The sequence below is a fragment of the Malaya genurostris genome, chromosome 3 (genome assembly GCF_030247185.1).
Source record: "Malaya genurostris strain Urasoe2022 chromosome 3, Malgen_1.1, whole genome shotgun sequence".
In the NCBI taxonomy this organism is placed as follows: Eukaryota; Metazoa; Arthropoda; class Insecta; order Diptera; family Culicidae; genus Malaya; species Malaya genurostris.
Genome location: NC_080572.1, coordinates 128,624,614 through 128,647,373, shown reverse-complemented (window position 1 = coordinate 128,647,373; position 22,760 = coordinate 128,624,614). Strand labels below are relative to the sequence as shown.

The 22,760-nt window shown below is 37.8% G+C and overlaps 1 protein-coding gene across 1 annotated transcript in view; it reads right to left on the bottom strand.

Moving 5' to 3' along the window:
- Positions 1-818: 818 nt before the first annotated feature.
- LOC131439577 (tubulin-specific chaperone cofactor E-like protein) overlaps positions 819-22,760 on the bottom strand; it is a 66,403-nt gene continuing 44,461 nt past the window's right edge. Inside the window, exons 6-9 of the mRNA XM_058610751.1 lie at positions 10,919-11,018; positions 10,662-10,846; positions 10,467-10,598; positions 819-1,959 (exon numbers count right to left, since the gene is read on the bottom strand). Of these exons, the coding sequence (XP_058466734.1) occupies positions 1,770-1,959; positions 10,467-10,598; positions 10,662-10,846; positions 10,919-11,018 (607 nt within the window). The 3' untranslated portion in view covers positions 819-1,769. The remainder of the gene's footprint in view (positions 1,960-10,466; positions 10,599-10,661; positions 10,847-10,918; positions 11,019-22,760) is intronic.

The following is a 22,760-nucleotide window of genomic DNA, read 5'->3' as shown; positions in this document are numbered from 1 at the left end:
AAATAAATCAAGGTTTAAGTCAGAAACTAACCAGTAAATTAGTGTTTCAGAATATTTACAAGCATAAACAGAAAACTATGGTTCCACCCTGACCAACCATTCAAGCACCAAAAGCAAGATGCTGATTATTTGGTGGGATCAAAAGGTATCTTGTACTATTAGCTTCTTAAACTAGAGAAAACTCGAAATACTAATCACGGATGAAATTGAACCAAGTATTGCTCAAAAATGACCAGAGTGCACCGCACGGAATGAGTCATTTTACTGCACAAAAACTTCCCAGAAAATACAGGAAAAGCAGACAAAAACATCATTTAACTCAGATGTCCCACCCGCCATAATCTTCAGACTTGGCCTCCTCTGACTATCATTTTTTTCATCGATGTCTCGCGTAATTTGCTGAGCAGTACTTCGATAGTTATGTAGATGTGTGAAAATAGCTTCTGGACAACTGGATTACTTCAAAAGATGACCAGCTCTTTCGACGTGGTATTCGTGAGTTGGTGGAAAGATGGAAAAAATGCATAGCTTTCGAAGGCAGACACTAACTAACAGACTAACAAGACAACTTATGAGAACAGTATTGCAGGGACAATTTGTCAATTTTTGAGAAATCGATGTAAGTTCGATTATAATTCGATAATTAATTCCCGTGCTTCCGAAATCTGTAGCCGGTACCGTAATGAGTTTTTTCAGTCGCTAAACGGAACGTTTTTCAAACTACTTTAAATCAATGTTCAGTTTTAAGGTATTCGAATTGCGAATTGAACTCACTGTTACTCTATGTGATATTATTGCTAGACATAAAATAAGAAGGATTCATTGATGCATATTCTTTTATATTTCTTATCACTTTTCTTACTATTTTTCTAATTCATCACAATACATGTATTATATGATACTTTGTTTCAATATACATTTTCGTTTAGTATTAGTATTAGTATGCCTGTTTCATTTAGTACGGATAGATTATCTTTTGTTTCGATAATTTTCTGAACAATTCTTCAGAATACGCATTCACTTATTACAATAGATTATTTTACATCTAAAGGCTCTTTTTCTTTTTTTTTCAAAACGCATTGTAATAAAGTTACCAGCGTTAGTCTAGCTTATATTATTTGAAAATTGCACCCCTAATCAATGTTCTAGTACAAATTACTTATTCAAGTCAAACACAAAGAATAGCTGCCGACATTATTTCAATCAGCCTCTTATCAATCTCTATATACACAAGTCTTTTTTATGCCGGAGATACGTACCGCACAAAACAATCGCCTAGAAAAACCACATAACGTCGAAGTTCTCTAAAAATCCGCAAAATTTTGAAAATTCACGAAAAAATGTTGGGCCCAGATGCCTTAAAAATTCATGAAACGTCGAGATCTCCTGTTGATGTCGAAAATTTTTTTGTTTTGAAAGTCTCAGAGTCGACTTGAAAGTATTGGTTTCGAGAGTGGTGTTTTCGACGTTTCATGCAAAATAAACTGAGAGAGACTTAAGTGTATATGTGATACATAGAGTAGTAATGTTATATAATATAAACTGATAATAGGAATAAATCTACGCTTTGTTAAATAAAATATTATTACAAAACATTACAAATATACTAAGCGTTTATTATGTGACATTAATTTCTATTGCCTTGTTTTTAGCTGCGAATGTAAATTTAAAATGTTTGCTTCATTGTAAGCGTCAATGGCAGTCCAATTTTTACTGTATTCAGTTGAATCTTCCAAATACACACGAAAAATGAACTAGTTTTTTGTGTGTTAATGTTTCTGGTCTACGATTATCTCGTCACCAGAACGGATGTTGTAGCTATATAATCGTTTGTGTGGATACTTCATTTCTTCCAGCCCTTGCAAGTCACGTAGATCTTGATCGACGTAAAATAATCGCATCTTTGCAGCGGGCAATCCGACGATGCGCTCTAAACGTGCTTTAAGATCAACCACAGTTCTACGTGAAAAAAAATAAAAAAAATATGTAAATGTGTATAATTATATGTATATATTTTAATAGGTCTATTATACCAATAGTCATCACATTAGTAAGTCACCATATTATTTCATCGATTACTCGACTTTTGATCAACGAATTGTGATAAAATCGAACACAATATCTTCGCTATGGCTGTAAGAAGCAATATCGCAGAAAAAAAATGTTCGAAAATTGTGAATTACTGCTGTTATAGCAACGCGAAAACTCGAAACGAATACACCTAATTTCATCTTACTCTTAAAGTCAAGCTATCGAACAGGGACAGCAGATCTCGAGCGGAATGCAATACTATTTTATGTCTTAGTCAATCACATATAAATAATTTACAATGATTTAGCATTATTTCTGCAACTAAGAAGCGGATTTATTTGATTGTTGGACATAGTAAGGTCAAATTGTTTCCGTTCTTGATTATAGTGACACATTATTCGATAGACCGGACTATTTTTGTCTTTCTCATATAAGCCCCGGAGAGTCGAATGTCATACACTATTTTACTCAGCTCGACGAACTGAGCAAATGTATGTGTGTTTGACAAATATTGTCACTCACTTTTCTCGGAGATGACTGAACCGATTTTCACAAACCCCTATGAAGTTCCTGAATTTCATTCAGATCTGACTTCCGATTCCGAAATTACAGGGTGATATGCACCGAAAATGTGAAAATAATATCACCCACTTTGCTCGAAGATGATTGGTTCCATGGTCTCATACAAAGTTCCTGAACCGATTCTCACTAGCTTAGATTCAAATTGAAAGTTTCATGGTCCCATACAAAGTCCCTGAATTTCATTTGGACTTCCGACTACCGGTCCAGAATTACATAATGATATGCACCAAAAATGTGAAAATAATATCACTAACTTTTCTCGAAGATTGCTGAATCAATTTTCACCATCTTAGATTGTACTGAAAGGTCTTAAGATGCCATAAGAATATTCCAATTTTCATTCTAATCAAACCCATGGTTCCGGAAAAAGCATGCTGATCATAAAAATGTTAATTTCAACAATATTTTTCCATATAAGCACCTCTTTATATTGGCTAGTGAATTTCTCTAGTTTGTAGAACATGAGAGTCTGTAACCAAATAAACCATTGATAGACCTGTAAGTGATTTGTTGAATTTTATCCAAGTCCGACTACCGGTACATTTTTGTAGGTCATCGGGTGCAGATGTAGCGTGGAACGCAAGTGCTCAATAAGAAATCTAAGTCGTCTTAAATTCATTCAAATTTATTAGTTTTGGAATCCTCATGAAATTTTAAATAAATTGTTCTCTGACATCAAGACGATGCAAGTAGTTGTTTTCGAGATATTGTGAAAACAAAATCAAAGAACAATCACTGGTTTATAAAAATCACAGGTTTAACAAAGGAGTACCACCACATAGAAAAAAACCTGTTTTAATCCACCTAGTGGTGTAATGATGCCTTTCTCAAGTACATATATTATTGTGGTATTCTATTCAAAATTTTTCTCTTCGATTTTGAAAGAAACCAAGAGATTGTTTGTGCATTAACTAGTATAATATACACAATAAAACAGTTCTTCGATTGCGTAGGTCATCCTTAAGAAAACGAAGTGGGTTCACTATTATATGCACTTCCGGCACCGGAACCCGAGAACCGGTATAATCAAAGTTGGTTCGTACGGCCACTATATATATATATATATATATATATATATATATATATATATATATATATATATATATATATATATATATATATATATATATATATATATATATATATATATATATATATATATATATATATATATATATATATATATATATATATATATATATATATATATATTGTTTATTATTATATGGTTGAAACCGCCAACTAACATGACATACAAACTCTACTAGTACGCACTCTTAATTACGATATAAATGTTTGTTGCATCCGAAAATATGCAGTAATTTTTGGTAGGACCATAAGACCTTTCAATTGACCCTAAGATTGGGAATAACGGTTTAGAGTCCAGTTTATAACATTTTTTACGGTTTTTGTTTCACCAGTTTAAGTGACGGTGTACAATATTGAACACACTTTACCCTATAATTCTGAAACCGGGAGTCGGATCCGCATGAAATTCAGGAATTCCGTATGGGACCGGAAGACCTTTCATTTGAATCTAAGTTTGTGGAAATCGGTCAAACCATCGCTGAGAAGAGTGAGTGAGATCCTATTTCCGGTGCTTCCGGAACCAGATACCGGGAACAAGCATAGCCGGATTCAGTTTGTTTAGTTGCCTACTGATAATGACTATCGATTTGTGTAGTTTTGAGACCAGTTTAGAATTTTTTTTACGTTTTTTGTTTCGCCGGTTTAAGTGATAGTGTACAATATTGAACACACTTTACCCTATAATTCCGGAACCGGAACCGGAAGTCGGATTCAGGAATTCCGTATGGGACCGGAAGACCTTTCATTTGAATCTAAGTTTGTGGAAATCGGTCAAACCATCGCTGAGAAAAGTGAGTGAGATCTATTATATATAAGTATATATGACCTACCGCTACATCGATACATGATTTCGAAGAAATACCATCAGCGGCTTCACTGGTCTTAGCATGTCCCAACATAGTGATCTAGCGGATGATTTGACGAATCAAAATGTTGAGGTGTTCAATAAAGGGATTTCAGGAATTAATGTATCTCCTATAACAGTTAGAGAGCTCAGATCTAAAAACTATCATCAATAAACGTATTCCAAAATCGTTGAAGGCATCGAGAAACAGCTATTTGACCATCCACCACAAAATGAATCTGAAGAAAACAGTGAAAGCTAAGGCTGCAGCATGTGAGTGAGATCCATTTTCCAGTATATGATTACTATCTCTCGCCGTTAATCGAAAACCGGGAACCAGGAATCGGAAATCGTTATTCAGCTTTAAGTGACAATATGAACATTTTGAAATTCTTCACCCTGTAATTCCGCAACCGGAAGTTGATACCGGATCAAATACAGGAAATCCGTTTGGGACTTCAAGACTTTTCATTTGAACCTCATTTAGTTCAAATTGGCTAATCCATCGCTGAGAAAAGTAATGTTTTCGTCTGTATGATAGTAATCGCATCACGCAAAATTTGGACGATACCTTATTTTGAAACAGACCAATGAACCGAGCGTCATTTTTTTTCGTTCAACAAATCTGGCAGACAGAGGTCCATTGTTGAGCCTTTTTCAACATGAGAAGTTGGAGCCCAATTGGACTAATTTTACTGGAGAATTTAGAAAGTTTTTATCCACTCATTTATTTAAATGAACAGTACATACCTGTAGAATACTTCTATTTTATGTAGAATAACAACAAATTTTCTTTCTATATGAAGATAGCACAAAATTTCCGTACAATTTTTGTCAAAGTAAAAACAACAACAAACCGATCCTGAAAACTGAACGATTATTTCGTGCAGTATACCGTTTAATATACGCTCAACGACTAACAAAATATAGTCGCTTGCTGAGTGGAAAATGATGACGATGATGCTCAGATTGTATATTAATCCTCCGCGCATAGGACTAAAACCAAATACGGTATAAGAGTACGAATGAGAGCAAAATTATGAGTGGGAGTAAGAGTGTGAGTATCTATGAAGAACAGCTTCAGTAAGAGAGTGCACGCCGACGAGTTGGCCAACGAAAGAGTGAGCGGTGGAATATGCACACTCACACGGGAATTTTAGATGTATTGATGGCACACGAGTGAGAGTTATTTGCACAATACGAGCGAGCTTAGCAACATTGCTGGAATGTTCGTGAAATGTTACCCTTTTTAAAACGGAATTGGATATTATTCTAATATTGAGGATTATAAGAAAAAATATACATAAGAAATGAGTAATGTAAATAATTACATTTTTTAACTAATAGAAATAATGGATCATTAAAGGTTCACTCAGTAAAAACCATTCAAGCGAAGAGGTTGTGCTTCGATTATACTGGCTCGTGAGTTAACGGCTGCAGGTAGTTAAAACTGCTGGTGCTAAACACCAAGGCAATATTCGGGGCGTTTCCCGACTGGAAAGCTTGCAACGAAGCCCATCCCGTTCATACGCACAGAGGTGTAGAGACACAAAGGAGCCATCGCATAAAGGTGCGAAGACGAAGGGATGCAAAGCCACAGAGGTGCTAAAGCAACCCAGTGCTTATCTACCAGGTACCAGAATTTGTAAGCTGCGTAGGATCGAAAGAGACGACATATATCGCGAGGTGCTACACTGCAAGCATCACATTCGATCGCCACCAAAAGCAATAGCACTGTGCCTGGGGTCAGGTACAGGCAGCACACCAAGTTCAGTGGTGACCACAACGACGGCAGAGCAACTGAGATAGCAGAAAACGATACCAAAAAACTGCCAATTGGAAATCGTTGGATGAGCTTCACATCGTTCTTTACGACAGAGGAACAGAGACGACAGCAACAAGATAGATTTAATTTATTTTTTTTATTTCTCTTATAACTGACATTTTTGCTATACATAAGTTTTCATTTTGATATTATGAATTTACAAAAAAAAACAGTTAATGTAATGGATGATCTCATGGAAGATCATCCGAATCCGATTTCGGATACTAGTAAGATCTTAAATACTCCAAGGACTAAACATTATCCAGAGGCTACCACTGGGCCATGGATAGTCTATTTTCGAAAAAAAAAAGAAAAGATATTAAATTTAATTCGAATTACAAAGGATTTGACATTAAATTTTTCTGAAGTTGTAAAAATCTTCAAAGTTGAAAGAGATAAAATTCGAGTTGGTGTTAACGATTTGAAACAAGCGAACGAAATTGTAACCTGTAAATTATTTGCTGCTGAATATAGAGTTTACATTCCATCGAAGTAGGTGGAAATTGACGGTGTTGTCACTGAAGCAAGTCTGACAGCCGATGAAAACAAATAGCTTGCAAGACCTTTTTAAAACTAGGAGGAGGAACTACTCAGAATTTTGAAAAATTCTTGATTTTAGAAACCAAGTACAAGAGCATACTTCGGCCCAAGAAATGTAGCTATCCTACGCAGAGCATTATTTGGGAGTCTTCTCCAAATAATGGTTCCATTGATAGCCCCTTTTCATTAATGGAATTTTCCATAGCACTCATGTCTTGTAGCAATAACGCTCCTGGGTTGGACAGAATAAAAATTCAACTTGGTGAAAAATCTACCCGACCTCGCAAAAAGACGTTTGTTGGAATTGTTCAACATGTTTCTTGAGCAAAATATTGTTCCACCTGACTGGATGCAAGTGAAAGTTATCGCCATTCTAAAACCGGGGAAACCAGCTTCCAACGACAACTCATATAGACCCTTTGCAATGTTGTCCTGCATCAGAAAATTGTTCGAAAAAATTATTCTTCGACCTCTCGACACTTGGGTCGAGACGAACGGTTTGTTGTCAGATACTCAGTTTGGCTTCCGTAGAAATAAAGGGACGAATGATTGCCTTGCATTACTTTCGTCTGACATCCAAATTGCCTTCGCTCAAAAACAACAAATGGCATCTGTATTTTTAGACATTAAAGGAGCATTTGATTCAGTTTCCATTGATGTTCTCTAAGACAAGTTCCATCAACATGGACTTCCAGCAATTATAAATAATTATTTGCACAACCTTTTGTCAGAGAAATGCATGTATTTTTCACATGGCGATTTGGCAACATTCAGAATTAGCTACATGGGTCTCCCGCAAGGCTCATGCCTCAATCCACTCCTCTATAACTTTTACTTGAATGACATTGACAGCTGTCTAGTAACCCCATGCACACTAAGACAATTGGCAGATGATGGCGTGGTTTCAGTTACTGGACCAAAATCTATTGATCTGCAAAAACCATTGCAAAATACCTTAGATAACTTGTCTGTTTAGGCTGTTCATCTGGGTATCGAATTCTCTACGGAGAAAACAGAGCTGGTAGTCTTTTCAAGAAAGCATGATCCCGCGCAGCTTCATATGATGGGAAGAATTATCAAACAGGTTTTGACTTTCAAATACCTCGGGGTGTGGTTTGATTCCAAATGCACGTGGGCAGGACACATTAGGTATCTGATAACAAAATGTAAACAATTAGTAAATTTTCTTCGAACAATAACAGGATCTTGGTGGGGTGCTCATCCGGAAGATCTAATAAAATTGTATCAGAGAACGATACTTTCAGTGATGGAATATGGATGCGTTTGCTTTCGTTCCGCTGCAAACTCTCATATTATCAAACTTGAGCGAATTCAGTATCGTTGTTTGCGAATTGCTTAAGGCTGCATGCATTCGACACATACAATGAGTCTTGAAGTTCTGACGGGAGTTCTTCCATTGAAAGATCGTTTTTGGAAGCTTTCATCGCGACTGCTAATAAAATGTAAGGTACTGAATCCCCTGATTATTAATAACTTCGAAAGGCTAGTTGAGCTTCAATCTCAAACAAAATTCACGACAGTATATTTTAACCATATGTCACAGAAAATCGACCCTTCAAGATATATTCCTATCCGTCACAGCCTCCTATACGTCCCTGACTCAACTTTATTTTTCGACACATCCATCCAGCGCGAAGTGCGTGGAATCCCGGAAAACCTCGATGGAAATCGCCAAATTATTTACAAGTAGGTTCAGGCATATCGACTATGAGGAAATATTCTACACGGACGGATCACGAATTGAAGGTGCTATTGGGTTTAGTATATTCAACAATAATGTTTCGGCTTCATTTAGGCTTCAAGAACCTGCATTTGTATATAGCAGAGTTAGCAGCAGGTCATTATCGTTTGAGTGTAATCGTCACATTATCTCCAAACCATTATTTTTTCTTCACAGATAGCCTGAGTGCAATTGAAGCCATTCGCTCAAACGCTGCTGGCAAAAATAAACCGTTTTTCATGAGCAAAATAAAACAGTGCCTGAACGAAATATTGAATAATAATTATCAAATCACAATAGTTTGGGTCCCGGCTCATTGCTCCATTCCAGGCAATGAAAGAGCCGATATTTTAGCCAAACGTGGTGCTATTGAGGGTAAAATTTATGAGAGACCGATTGCTTTCAACGAATTCTATAGCTCGTCTCGCCAAAGAACACTTGCCAGCTGGCAAGCTTCTTGGGATAAAGATGATTTGGGTCGGTGGATGCACTCAATTATTCCGAAAATATCGACAAAGGCATGGTTCAGGGGACTGGATGTGAATAGGGATTTTATTCGTGTGATGTCCAGACTCATGTTCAATCACTACACGTTAGATGCACATCTCCTTTGAATTGAACTTTCCGAGACTAATCATTGTGCTTGTGGCGAAGGTTATCGCGATATTGATAATGTCGTTTGGACATGCGTGGAGTATCGTGATGTCAGATCTCAACTAATAAATTCCTAGCGTACCCAAGGTAGACTATTAAATGTCCCAGTTCGCGACATGCTTGCTTGTCGTGACCTTACATACATGAAACTTCTTTATCGTTTCATTAAGCCCATTGGAGTTCCAATTTAAATTTTATTTTATGTTAGACCCCTTTCTCTTCCTTGAGTTTAACTAATAGTCAGCTGAATAAAAGTGATGAACTGATACAAACAAACCTAAATAATTATAAGATCATTTACAAAATAAATGTATTTTATTCAATGTAATTTATAATAGCAAATAGCTTGATGATGTTTAGATTAACTAATGAATACCAACATATGTTAATAATATGATATTCGAAATGTATTAGGTTTGAAGTACTATGTATTGTGGATGCCACGGCGAAGAAAAACTTATGTATATTGCCTATGAAATAAACGAATTTATGGAAAAAAATATCATCATTAAAGGTTGGAAATTACCAATAAAAAAAGATTCCAAAAATTTATGATTTAAATGCCATCAAAACTTTTAGGATTTGGAGTTCCTGGCAAGATTTGTCGCAAATTGACCCAAACTTGAACAAAACTCGTCCATTAGTCTAAAATCTGCTGCAAAAGTAGGCCATTCTGAAGCCATCAGATCTTCCCCAAGGCAAATGTGCGAACTGATTCAGTGGAGCATCAAGGTCGTTAATCTCAGATTGATCCAAATTTTGACCGATTCCCTGGTAAAGCAACATTTGAGGAGGAAAAAAGTGAAACCAAACGTAAGCGTACGCTAAAGTGAAAAACTAGAAGCGAGAGCTAAAAAAAGTTTTTTAATTATATCTAAAGTAAATTAAACTAGACCCGAAGCAAAGATATTGTATCCGATCTTATCATAATTCATTTATTAAAAGTCGAGTAATCTCCAAAATAATATGGCGACTCTACTAATAAGATGAATAAGATGATAAGATCTTAAATTACCCATCGAAAGGAAATAATTATACGTTATATATTATACCTCTTTCAGATAACATTACGCGAATCAATTCTAAGTCTTAAACACGGTAACTATTCGATTAAGTATATTCGAAATATGCATGTTGAACAATAAACATAGTATACATACCTATAAACGTCAACTGTTCTCTCCTCACTAGAATCCCCATACGTGAATGTGATTTTGACTTTTCGTTCGGGTCTGAGATCAATATTTACAAGTGGATCCAACTTTCCATGCACAGCAGTTAGTTCAAAATATCTATAATAAGAAATATTTCATGAAACCTGTATATCCATAAGAAGCATAAACTTATATGGAAACCTTTCTGGACGGTCACTTTCTGGTTTATCTAGATAGTAGCGAATGAAAGAACGCTCTGCATCTTCACGTTCCACGGGACCAATGACATCTCCACCATTGAGGATTTCGATATTCGGCAAACGTGCGACCAATAACTGCCGCCGTTCATGCTCAGTTGAATCACACATTTCCCATAAAGGCCAGCACTAAAATTATTGTTATAAAAATTAGACAATGGGTTTGGATTCAGATAGTATAATGTTTTAAACAGCACCCACCTGAACACGTAAATTTTTTAAAGCTGGAAATTTTGATAACCGATCAATATCGTCCCAGGAATTGATGTTGGCATTGCTTAAATTTAATAACACTAAATTCCTACAAATAAACGGAGAAACATATGACAAAATTTATTCGTAATTTTTTATTATTCTTATCCTATTATGGTATGTAACCAGCCAAGTTGCGTTCGAAAATATTAGAAAAGTAATAACTTGTCACACGTGAGTTGTAGAATGCACACGTTGCATGCATTCGATCATAAAATTAAGTGCAAGAATTTTACATTATTCATATTCCTATGTAAAAATAACTCAGCTTTTCGATGCGAATAATTTGAAAATCGAAAAAAAAGTAGAAAATGCCAAAATCGAAAATAAACTTAATTCCTATTTTTTTCGATTTATCTCCTTATATTACATTTTGGTTAAGATGTTGAAAATAACAAAGCAGGCAGTTGTTCTTTTTAGTCAACAACTCGTACAATAGCAACGGTTGTCATTAGTAACCAAATGATATAAAAGTAATTGTCAGTCTTGGGAAAACTCAGTCGTTAAATAAACTTTGCTCTTAACGTTCAACCGTATTTCTTTACAGGTTATGGGTCCAGTCGCGCCATACCTACGAGTAAAGTGATAAAAAGTTACGTTTCGTGAAGCTGTAACAGATTCAGGATGTCCAGAACAAAGAAAGCAGGGATCATCCAGTTTGCTGGTGAAGGTTACGAAACGTGGTACTTTCGAGTAGAGTCTCAAATTTCGGCTTAAGGAGTAAAAGAAGCGATTACGGAAGACCCACCGATGACCCACGGATGAAGAAGCTAAACTGGAATCCCAGGAAGTGGATAGTCATCTGGATTATGTTCGCGATAAGCAAACCGCGAGAGAAATGTGGAGGTCGCTAGAGAACACGGGATTTGCTGCTCAAACGTACATCCAACGTTCAATGACCATCCCCCGAATGGTTGAAGGAACGTCACTAGCGGATCATTTTCGTCGGTTTGATAAACTTGGACGACAATTGAAAAATGCAGGTGCTACAATAACCGAGCTCGACATGGTGAGTCAGTTGTTTATTTCGTTGCCACCTAGTTACGATGTGGTTACCACGGCGATGGAAAATTTGGACAACGAGCAAATAATGATTGAAACCCGAGGGGAATGACAGTAATTTATTTTATGATTGCTAATAAGAGATTTATTCCACTTTACATTACTTGAACCTCAAATGCTTCATTTTTCCTCATACAATTAGACTTATAAGAAGTAAGCTGTGCTTTTCAAGGCACCTTCGGTCTATCAACAATTTATCTACATTTTTCATGGATTTTCATGAATAATTTCTCAACGCACCGTTGCATGGTTACTGCTATTACAACACGTACATTAATATCGTTAATGACAACTGACGAGGAAATTTCATGTTCAAAAATATCTTGTACCTGAATTGGAATAATAAATTGTAGGTTAAAACCTTAATTTAATAACAGTTGATTTTTATCACAGTATTTTGTAGGAATTAACCATATAAACTAATCTTCATTGGTGAGATATACAAGTATTTGGTAATATCACATATTACTAATATTTGATGATGGTCGCTTTCATGCATAAGTATACTAAATAGGATATCATATCTAAATAGGATTGCTTCTATGTAAGTTAATATTGAACACGACGTTAATACACAACAGAAACAAACTAATTGCATATTTGTAAAGAATGTATGAAGCCTGTGAGATTCAATATTTACCGGAATTTAAGAAACATTGCGTTACATAAAAATTTAAAACACTGTAGTTTATATCTTGGACTGACCATTAATATAAGATCGGCGATTTATACTATGAACTGCCGAACGGGGTTTATTACTGAATGCAGTAAACCTCATAGTTCACTGAATGTTATATAGTTATTTAGAAGATTACAAATCTATCAGTGTGAACTTTTGCTTTGACCAGAGCTTTTGGAAATTCCAAGATACACTCGATCGAGATTTGGTCGGTTCTGTATTTCTGTGGAAACCGTCCTTGTTTTTAATCATTCCGTCATCGAGAGGTCGGACCAAACATTTATAACCATATTAGCCTGTCAGAATTTGGCTGGCGGATTTTGAAATTGATATAAATCAGTGAAAAAATGTGACAATTTGATAATTTTTTGCAGACCTGTCAATCTTTTCTCTTGATGAAGATGTGTGCCATCTACATAGAGATGCATAGGGATACGTAATCTCTTGTTAACATTAATGAAGAATAATGTTCATTTACAGGAATTTTGTTGTTTTTGCATTTCAATCAAGTAAATTTTCGTCTCAAGACTAACTTTTTATACGAAATCGAGATTGTTTCAATACTGTCATCCCCCTCGTTGAAACCGTCAAGCGTCTTCTAGCAGAGGAACAAAAGCGTTGTGGAAGGGAATGCAATTCGACTCCTACTAACGGATCAGATGGAATGGTGCTGGTAACAAAATTCAAAAAGCGAAACAGTAACCAATCGAAGTTTCTGAGAGAATATTATCTTTGTGGAGAGGTTGTCCCAAAGCAAAAATTCGATCTGGTCTAGCTCAGATAGCAAAAGATCCAATCGATAATGAGATTGCACTAGTTTCCGGCACGGTAAAACCATATAGTAATCAAGAAATCTTATGGGTTCTAGATTCAGGTGCGAGCAGTCAAATGGTTAACAATGAACAGTACTTTCAAGAAATCCACGAACGAAATAAGCCGTTGAATATAGACAGTGCAAAAGATGGCAAGACACTTACAGCAATCAAGGAAGGAACCGTAAAAGGCAAGGTATGTGTCAAAGGAAACCAATATACGTTCTCATTCGGGCATGTGCTATATGTAAAAAAGTTAAAATACAACCTACTATCTTTGGCAAGACTGCCGAAAGCGAGAATACAGATGAAGTTTAAGCCAGATCGGGCAACTTTTATAAAGGATGGCGAAACCATCGGAATTGCCAGTTTGAAGGGCAATTTGTTCTATTTGCGAATGAAAAATGTTTTCAATGGAAAAGTTTTGGCAGCTGATTGCGATGCGGATCTACAGACTTGGCATAAATGGTATGGACATCTCAATTATAAAAGTTAATTGAAATTTAAAAAATCGAAGACGGTAAATGGATTGAACGATGTCAACGATGATGGTAAATTTTGTGATGCATGCATTGATGCCAGCATGGTTATACAGCCGTTTAACAACACAAAACCGCTAACGCGAAGACCACTAGAACGTGTACATACGGACGTGTGTGGACAAATAACTCCTCCTACATTTGATGGACATCGATATTTCCTTTCATTTATAGACGACTATGCACACTTTGGAGTCGTTTATTTGCTAGGAATAAAAGATCAGGTATCCGATTATTTTAAAGCATATGAAGCAATGGTGACAGCCAAATTTGGTACGAAAATAGCAAATCTGCGCTGCGATCATGGCAGTGAGTATTTTTCAAAGGAACAGTTGACTTTTTATCAGAGAAATGGCATTAAAATAGAATCAACGGTAGGATATACCCCGCAGCAGAATGCGTGGCGGAACGTTTTAATCATACTTTTGTTGAAAAGAGTTAAACGCACCAAAATATCTCTGGAGAGAAGCAATATTGAATGCTGTGCATATTACCAATAGAAGTCCAACTGAAGCAATAAAAGGTCATCAAACGCCGGCAGAAAGGTGGCATACAAATAAACCGGCTGTGAGCAAGCTGAAAGTGTTTGGATGTGAAGCTTTTTCTTTGATACCGAAGCAAAAACGGAATAAGCCTAATTCAACGGGACAGTAATGTGTTATGCTTAGATATGCGCTAACCGGATAACGACTCTGGAATCGAGAATCACGAAAAATGTTTCTGGCTCGTGATGTCCGATGCATCGAAGCAGTTTTTCCATTCAAATCGTCGAACGACAATGTTGATAGTCGAATAGTAATTCCTGAGGAAATATCGCCAGTTTCTGAAAGGAAAAATGAGCTGAGGGTAATGGATCAAAATGAAACTTGTAGTGGCTGGCTAGCTAGTGGTTCTTTTCTCAGGGTCTGTGCTCTAGAGGACTCACAACCGTTACTTATCACGCAACTAATACGGCTCACAATTCAGAACGGCACACAGAACAGACTTGAGGGCTCAATAGTAGGAAAATAACAAGCAAATATCTTCATTTTACTAATTTATTAAGGGGTTCACAAATCGATTGGGAATTGGGGATAGGGATTCGATGCGGCCGAACCGGAACCGATGGAGCTCATGCAGCTGGATGCACACGAAGAACGAGAGGGTTATAATAATCTCATACCTGCGAGATAGCGATATTCCGAAGGGCTCACCGGCCACCAGTACCACTCGCAGTTGAATGGTCACTCCGTTAGAAGTAGGATGCTTAGCTCTTCGACAGGATCCTTCTCCGGTCGAAATACGAATATATGTCGACTTCACCTGCTGAACCAACAATACGGTCGTCGTCCTCCTCTGCGTTGGCTTGCTGGATCTCTTTCGAACTTAACACCGCACGTGGGAAATAAAATAGCTGAAATTTCCACGTTTTGCCTTTTTTGTATCGAACCGCGTCCGAACGCCTCAGCAGTTTACGGCCGAATTCCCTTTCCAATTCTCCGATACTTTTCTTGTCAATCTATCCCTCTTTTTCCTGTCCCTCTCGCTCTATCGGATACAGTGGTGTTGCGATGAAGAAACGGTGAAATGCGCACCCACGTTCGTTGCTGGGATGTGAGGAGTGGGATTCTAGGGTTTCTTTTCTAACGGGCAATATTCTAATTCTATAATAATCTATAATTGACAAACAACTAACTGACTAACAAAATTCTAATTCAATTCAAATTAATTTAGGCAAAAAAAACAAGAATATTTTGTGTGCGGTACTGCCGAAATTGTGACCGGTTTATCAACGGTCCTCCTGTCAGGAAAAAAAATGCTGAAATCTGTTCAGAATTGGCAATTTTTCTCGATACATCGTACAATCCGCCAATGATCTCTCTCAAACCACTCGAGTACATCGGAGCAATAGTCTGGAACAGGTTATCGTTAAAAGGTTCTATTTGAAACACATCCTTTAGGACACCAGTGAAACAGTCAATATATTTATTTTCGTTACCACCAAAAGCTTAGGAAAAACTTCCTAACTTTCCTGATAATTTTGACTTCCATAACTTCTTGAATTTACCCTAATATTTATGGACAGTCTAATCTAAACCCCTGACAATCTATCTGCATTCACGCGGAAATATCCAAAACTACTCTAATCTAATTATTTCTACTGTCAAACTTTCTGCATTCACGCGGGTACCCTTAAACATACCTTCGTTTCTCTTTCATTCATTTAACTTTTTCAAAAAACTATACCTATGTTAACCTAATTATCCTTGAAGTCTTTGTTTACGACTTTAAGGAGACGTTAGGGCCAAATATATCACCAACGTACTAAACTTTCTATACCTGCTTCCTTGGGAAGATCAATGTTTTCTTATCTTCCGCAATTGACACGATGTAGAACTTTTATCTAATTCATCTACAGCCTTGACGGTTACTTTAATAAAGAATCAAAGGAATCACGTTCAATGATCATTGATTCAATTTTATATAATGGTCTTGGAATTGAAGATGTGAAGCGCTATTCTTCGTTAAATTAATATTAGAGGTGGGCCAACCGTGCGCATACAGCGAACCTGACAGTGGCTGTCAAAACAAAGATAAGATGGCTGTGGTATAATTGCGAGTAAATTCACTGTTTACTTCACAGGGAAAGGATGTTCTACCATTTCGGACTTCGATTATTGCCTCGAGGGTCATGTGTTTGCTGAAAAGGGATGTTTTTCTTTTTTTTTGTGCTGATAACAATGTTTGTCTCTATTTTAGGTTTCGAGTTGGGTTGCGGAATAAAAGTTACTATATTTAAGACTGATCATAATCCAACAGCTTTTATCGGATCGCGAAAAGACGAATATTTATACATTTGAGTTTTTTTTTCGAGATCTATTCCAGTAGTATCGTTGGAAACAAATTGAGTTAAGGCTGGATCACCCAGGTTTCAGATGAAGGGCAGGCCACACTCCCAGTGGCTTTCCGTCGAGGTCTTCCAGCTCATACGAAGAAGAACCTTTCTTATTTTCGATTCGGGCTGGCAAATACTGTGGTCCGTATTTTGCATTATAACTTTCTAATACCAATTGTTCAATCTGGAAAACGTTACCGTGTGTTCGGTGTCTTAGATTGCATCGTTTCTGTCCCTCCCTGTGGGCTTTTGCTAAATTGCGCTGAACAAGATCCGAAATTTCATTAAATAATTCCTTCTGGTGGGACGTTCATTAGGCGATTTATTTTCATCGTTAATAATCGTCTGATGTTCGGTCCCTTTCCAATACATTTCGTACCCATGGGTCGTGAAGTGAGGGGTAAGTAGGGTTGCAGTATGTATTGATAAATTCAAAATTGTTTCTATTTCGGATAGTTTACTATCCCTCAGTATTTGACCATTCTTCACATACGATCTTATTGTTGCGTTATCCGTTCTGTTCACTCGTTCAACGGGATTAGCCTGTGAGTGGTAACGGGAATTGAGCCAATGCCGAATGTCAAAGCAGGAGATTTTTTAATTCTTTTGAGAGAAAGCAAGTGGCATTATCCGTAATTATTATCTCTGGGATGGAGTTACGGAAAAACCATTGATCCCTCAACGTTGTGCATAAAGCTACACTATCGATTTTCTGAAATGGTACTAGCATAATTCATTTACTTAACAAATAACTACCGAAAGTATGTACTGGTTTTGTTTTCGACTTTTCGGTAGAAGACCGATGAAGTCCAGTGCAATAATTTGCCATGGATGGGTCGTTATGCGTTGTTCGCACATCGGGGGTGTCATAACTGCGCTTTAGTTTCCTTTGACGGTCATGCGAGGCCAATAGAAACGCTGCCGGATACGGGTGAGTGTTTTATCAATTCCTAAATGCATAGATTCATCATGATATCTCTGGTCGTTTATCGGGATCGGGGACGAATTTCCAATCATATCGAGAATCGTGGGGCGAGTCTGGTACTAATACATATTTGTAAAGATTTCCCTCTTTAACTTGAAAATCTACAGTTTTCAGGGCTTTCCTGTAACTTTTCCACCCAACCTTCATACCAGGCGCATGCATCACTGACTGCAGCTGCGGAGACGGACCTTGACAACGCGTCGGGTAGTATATCATCTTTCCCCTACGATGTACGACAGTCATGTTATGTTGCTGCAGAGAAAGACACCATCGACTACATTTTGATGCGGTTTTTCCATTTAGAAGACATTTTATGGGTTAACGCGGATGAGTTAGTCATCAGTGTGAAATGCGAGCCTTCTATATAACCTCGGAATGCCTCGATGGCTAATAGGGCGACGAAAGCTTCCTTCTCACACGCATGATAGTTTCTTTGCGGAGTTGTCAATTTGTGTGAAAAGTAGGCAATAACTCTTTCGTGTCCATCTTGAATTTGAGTTAAAACGCCAGCCACAGCGACATCGCTGGCATCGGTTTGAACCAAGAATTCTTGAAAAAAAAATCCGGACATGCCAAGATAGGAGCAGAAATTAATTTCTCTTTTATGTTATTAAACGCTTCCTCAGCGAAGTCTTTCCAGGCTATGGTCTTAGTCTTGGTCTTAAGTAAATCCGACAAGGCGGAAGTTGTTCCTCTAAAGTCATCAATAAATCGGCGATAATAATTAGCCATTTCCAGGAACCGACGTAATTTGGTTACCGTTGTTGGTCTCTCGTATTCCACGATAGCTTAAATCTTATCGGGATTTGCGCGAAGACCTTCAGTAGAAAGCAGGTATCCCAGGAAAGCAAATTCACTAACACCGAACTTGGATTTCTCTAGGTTGATGGACAGGTTGGCCTCTGGTAGACGCCTCTCAATCTTGCGGAGTAACCTTAAGTGCTTCTCGAACGTCTCCGAAACTACGACGATATCATCCAAGTATACAAAGACGTTCGGTTCCAATTCACCATGCCCCAAGACCTGATCCATAAGTCGGGATAGGGTGGCAGGACTATTAACTAATCCAAACGGGAGCCTAGTGAATTGGAACATTGCTCTGGACGCTGAAGGCTGTATATCTTCGAGAAGTTTGACCCAAAGGAATTTGAAGGAACGCCTCCGATAAATCAATCGTACTTAAATATTGGGCGCGGGGTATTTGTCCCAGAATTCGTCAGGGATGGGGCAAAGGGTAGGCGTCACGTATGGTTTGCTCGTTGATTTTACGAGTGTCTAAGCAGAGACGGACCTTGCCTGTAGGTTTGATTACCGGTACGATGTTTGATGATCAATCCGAATGAGCTCGTTCGATTATTCCGACTCGCAACATTCGTTCTAATTCCTTTCCCACTTTTTCCTGTACCTTGGGAGAAAGTGTGAAGGGGTATTGGCGCACTGGAGGTTTTCCTTTCCAGTGGTCAGCAATCTCAATGTGATGAGTTACTAAGGGGGTCGTCGTTAACTTCTCTGTATTAGCGACCAAGAACATTTGCTTTACTGATTCTAACCTATCGGTTTCGTTTACTGTGAGCATAATTTCTTCGCTTCTCTGGCGAAGTCCGTCTTCTTCACATATGCATATGCATACTCGGATATGGTTGGCCAAATTCAAATTTTACCCAGAAATCCATTCCAAGAATGCAATCCACGATGAGCCCTTTTATCACCAAAGTTGGCATTATTTTGATCTGTCCCTGAAAATTAAAAGGGATAAATAATTGTCCTAAAACGTTGAGTTCCGATCCGCCGGCTGAGCGTACAGTAACTGGATGATATAGGGGTTTTAATTTCACAGTGTTGAACCTAGCGTGCATTCTTTCCCTAATCAGGGTGAGCTGGCTACCCGAGTCGAGGAGACCTTTCGCAAGCTGACCGTATATTTTAATACTAGCATATGGTCTATTGTCATTTAGATTGGAAAGAGATATGGTAAGTATTCAGGATATTCGTGTTCAAAGTCATGTTCTTTAACGGGTTCCCAATACTTTGGAAGTGGGGAATTCAACGGTAACTTGCTCACGCCGCTGGCTGTGGCAGTCGGCGATTTTCGATCACCTAAAAAAGCAAAGTCTTGGCATAACATTCCTTTGGTGGAATTTGGCCTTTCTGTTTCAACAGACTTCGCAGCCGATTCTTAGTGTACAGAATCATTGCATGGCTACTGACACTAAGAATCCTTCCAGGTCGGGGCTCGAACATACAACTGGCTTGTAAGACCAGCATCCTATGCATAGAACCGCCAACCCGGGACCTGCAGCCGTTTTTTTCCTCACCGACTAGTAATGACTTACTTTGATGGTGTCCCGAGGCAACTTTGGACTCCTTCAACTAGATATCTTTCTTTGAGTAATTACTATTTTTTTGGTTTATAAGAATTGTTATTCTGATCTAATTGTTTGATAGGGGGTTTACTTGCATTGCTGATTTTGTTTTCGGATTTACCATTCCTGGTTTCCGAAACCACGTTGGTGGATTTTTCAATACCAAACAGCTTCGACGCATCAATCACATGACCTGCCTCTAACAGTTCTGTAAGGTGACTTATTGGCTTCCACAACATGACTTTTTGTAGTCCATCCTCATGTTTCGCTGTAAGATATCTTACTTTTCAGCCTCGCTCATGGGTACTATCATTGATCGAAACATACTTTCCATATCATAATAGTACTCTTGGAAGGTTTCGTTCCGCTGCTGCCTACGTTGATAGACTCGAGTGCGTACAAGGGAATCGAGTTCAGGGTGAGCAAATGTTTTACGCAGCTCATTGACCAGATGAGACCAACTCAACAAGCGACTGGACGATCGCATGAAGAAGTTATTGTTCGTGAAGTATAAATGGGTTGATTATATGTGGATGTTGGATACCGTGATGTAGTTACATTCAATAGATAGCGATCAACAGTTGAAGCTATACGTGGGAGCGAATTAAAAGAAGTTAATGTAGTTAATGTTCGGCTAACTGAGTTGTACGATGAAATGTTGATAACGGAAGTGGATATAGAAGTAACCGTATTGTAGTCTTTACGGATGGTTCTTGTGTATGTGGTACACGGTAGTAAATTACTGGTGATCTCAGGGCAATATGGTGAAAACGAATTGGAGGGATCTCGTAATTCGGAGGAAGTCTGCGTTTGCTTGAGATTTCTCAAGGCATACATGTCCTGTTCTAGTTTTTCAATGGCTTTTTTATGTCAGTTATGTCGGATTTGTCTACACCGAGCAGTCCTAACCTAAGTCCTAATAACTCAATTATCATTCCCTGATCATTTTTCAAGGAACTGTTTTGATGAGATGGTAATATTGGTTCCCAAACTGTTGTTGAAATAATTCCCGAAGGAAATTCGGGGAGAGAAAGAGACTTTCGAGGAATATTCCCTGGCTCAACGAATAGTTCGTGCAAATTTAGTATTTCAGAATCATGCAGCTGGCTTGTTGCGGACTTTCCATAGAAATATATATTCAAGTAAAATATCAAACGTTCCCGCATTTTGTTTAGGGCGCCTATCTCTTCTAAAGCTACATAGTTTTTCAATAATTTAGTTCGGTTTCCCAAATGCAGTAATAATGACTGGCATCTAGGTGGTAATTCTTTTGGTGCTTGTTTAATGATTCCTTCAATATGTGCTAGCTTACTCTCGCACGCTTTCATTTCTTCACTCGGTGCTCGTTTTAGAATTCTGGCATTTAGTGAATCTTCTTCTTTCTCTTGCTCAAGCCTTTCTCGCAAAGAACGGCGTTTTCTAGACATTGTATCATCCTGTCCAAATAACACTTCCCTAATTTCTAGTTCGAAATCAAGTTCATCTTCATTGAGATGAACTCTTATATCATAAAAATAAGTCTCTAAATCATGTTCTTGTAACCCTGTCACTGTACGTTGAGCTTCTGCCATGTTTAAATACGAATTTACACTAGAAAGTGAATTCCAAACAATCAATGAAAGAAACAAAGCAACGATCTTATTTCAACTTTATATACTATTTCAAAGGAGTTTCTTCACGATGTGTTCCAAACAAAATTTCATTTACTGGCGCCTTTTACGTTATTTCGCGTTTACCAGTCAAAGAGACTTTTTGATGATCCAACAATATCGAACAATAAGAAAAAGATCACAACAAACTGCACGATACACAATAGGCGATTTCGTGAATCTCCCAGAGCACGTAGAAAAAATATTCTCAGCAATACTGAGAATATTTTTTGTTTTTACGCGGATCGCCGGATTATCACCTCCGTTGGAAGTAGGATGCTTAGCTCTTCGACAGGATCCTTCTCCGGTCGAAATACGGACACGGTTATATGTCGACTTCAACTGCTGAACCGTATGTTACTCTGATGTTGACGGTCACCTAAATGAATCAGAATGGAGAAAAGCAATCTACCATGAATTGGAAGCAATGCGGATGAACCGTACTTGGACTGTAGTGAAATGTCCTACTAAAATACAACACCTACAGTGTGAATGGGTGTTCAATATAAAGACAGATGCTGATGGGAAACCTTTTCGCTATAAAGCAAGGCTGGTCGCCAAGGGACACAAAAGCAACATATAGACTACGAGGAGACGTTTGCCCCTGTAAGCACCTTCAAGCAACAAAGGAAATGGAATTGATCTACAGACGAAATCTGTCAGAACCAACATTAGCTGCCTATGTGGATGCAGACTATGCAAGTGACGAATCTGATCGAAACTGTGTTTCTGGATTTTTGCTGAAAGTTCAAGGAAACACTGTTGCCTGGTCTTCAAAAAAAACTACAAGGATCAGCCCCATGGGGTTGTTCGAGCCGTTGATGTGG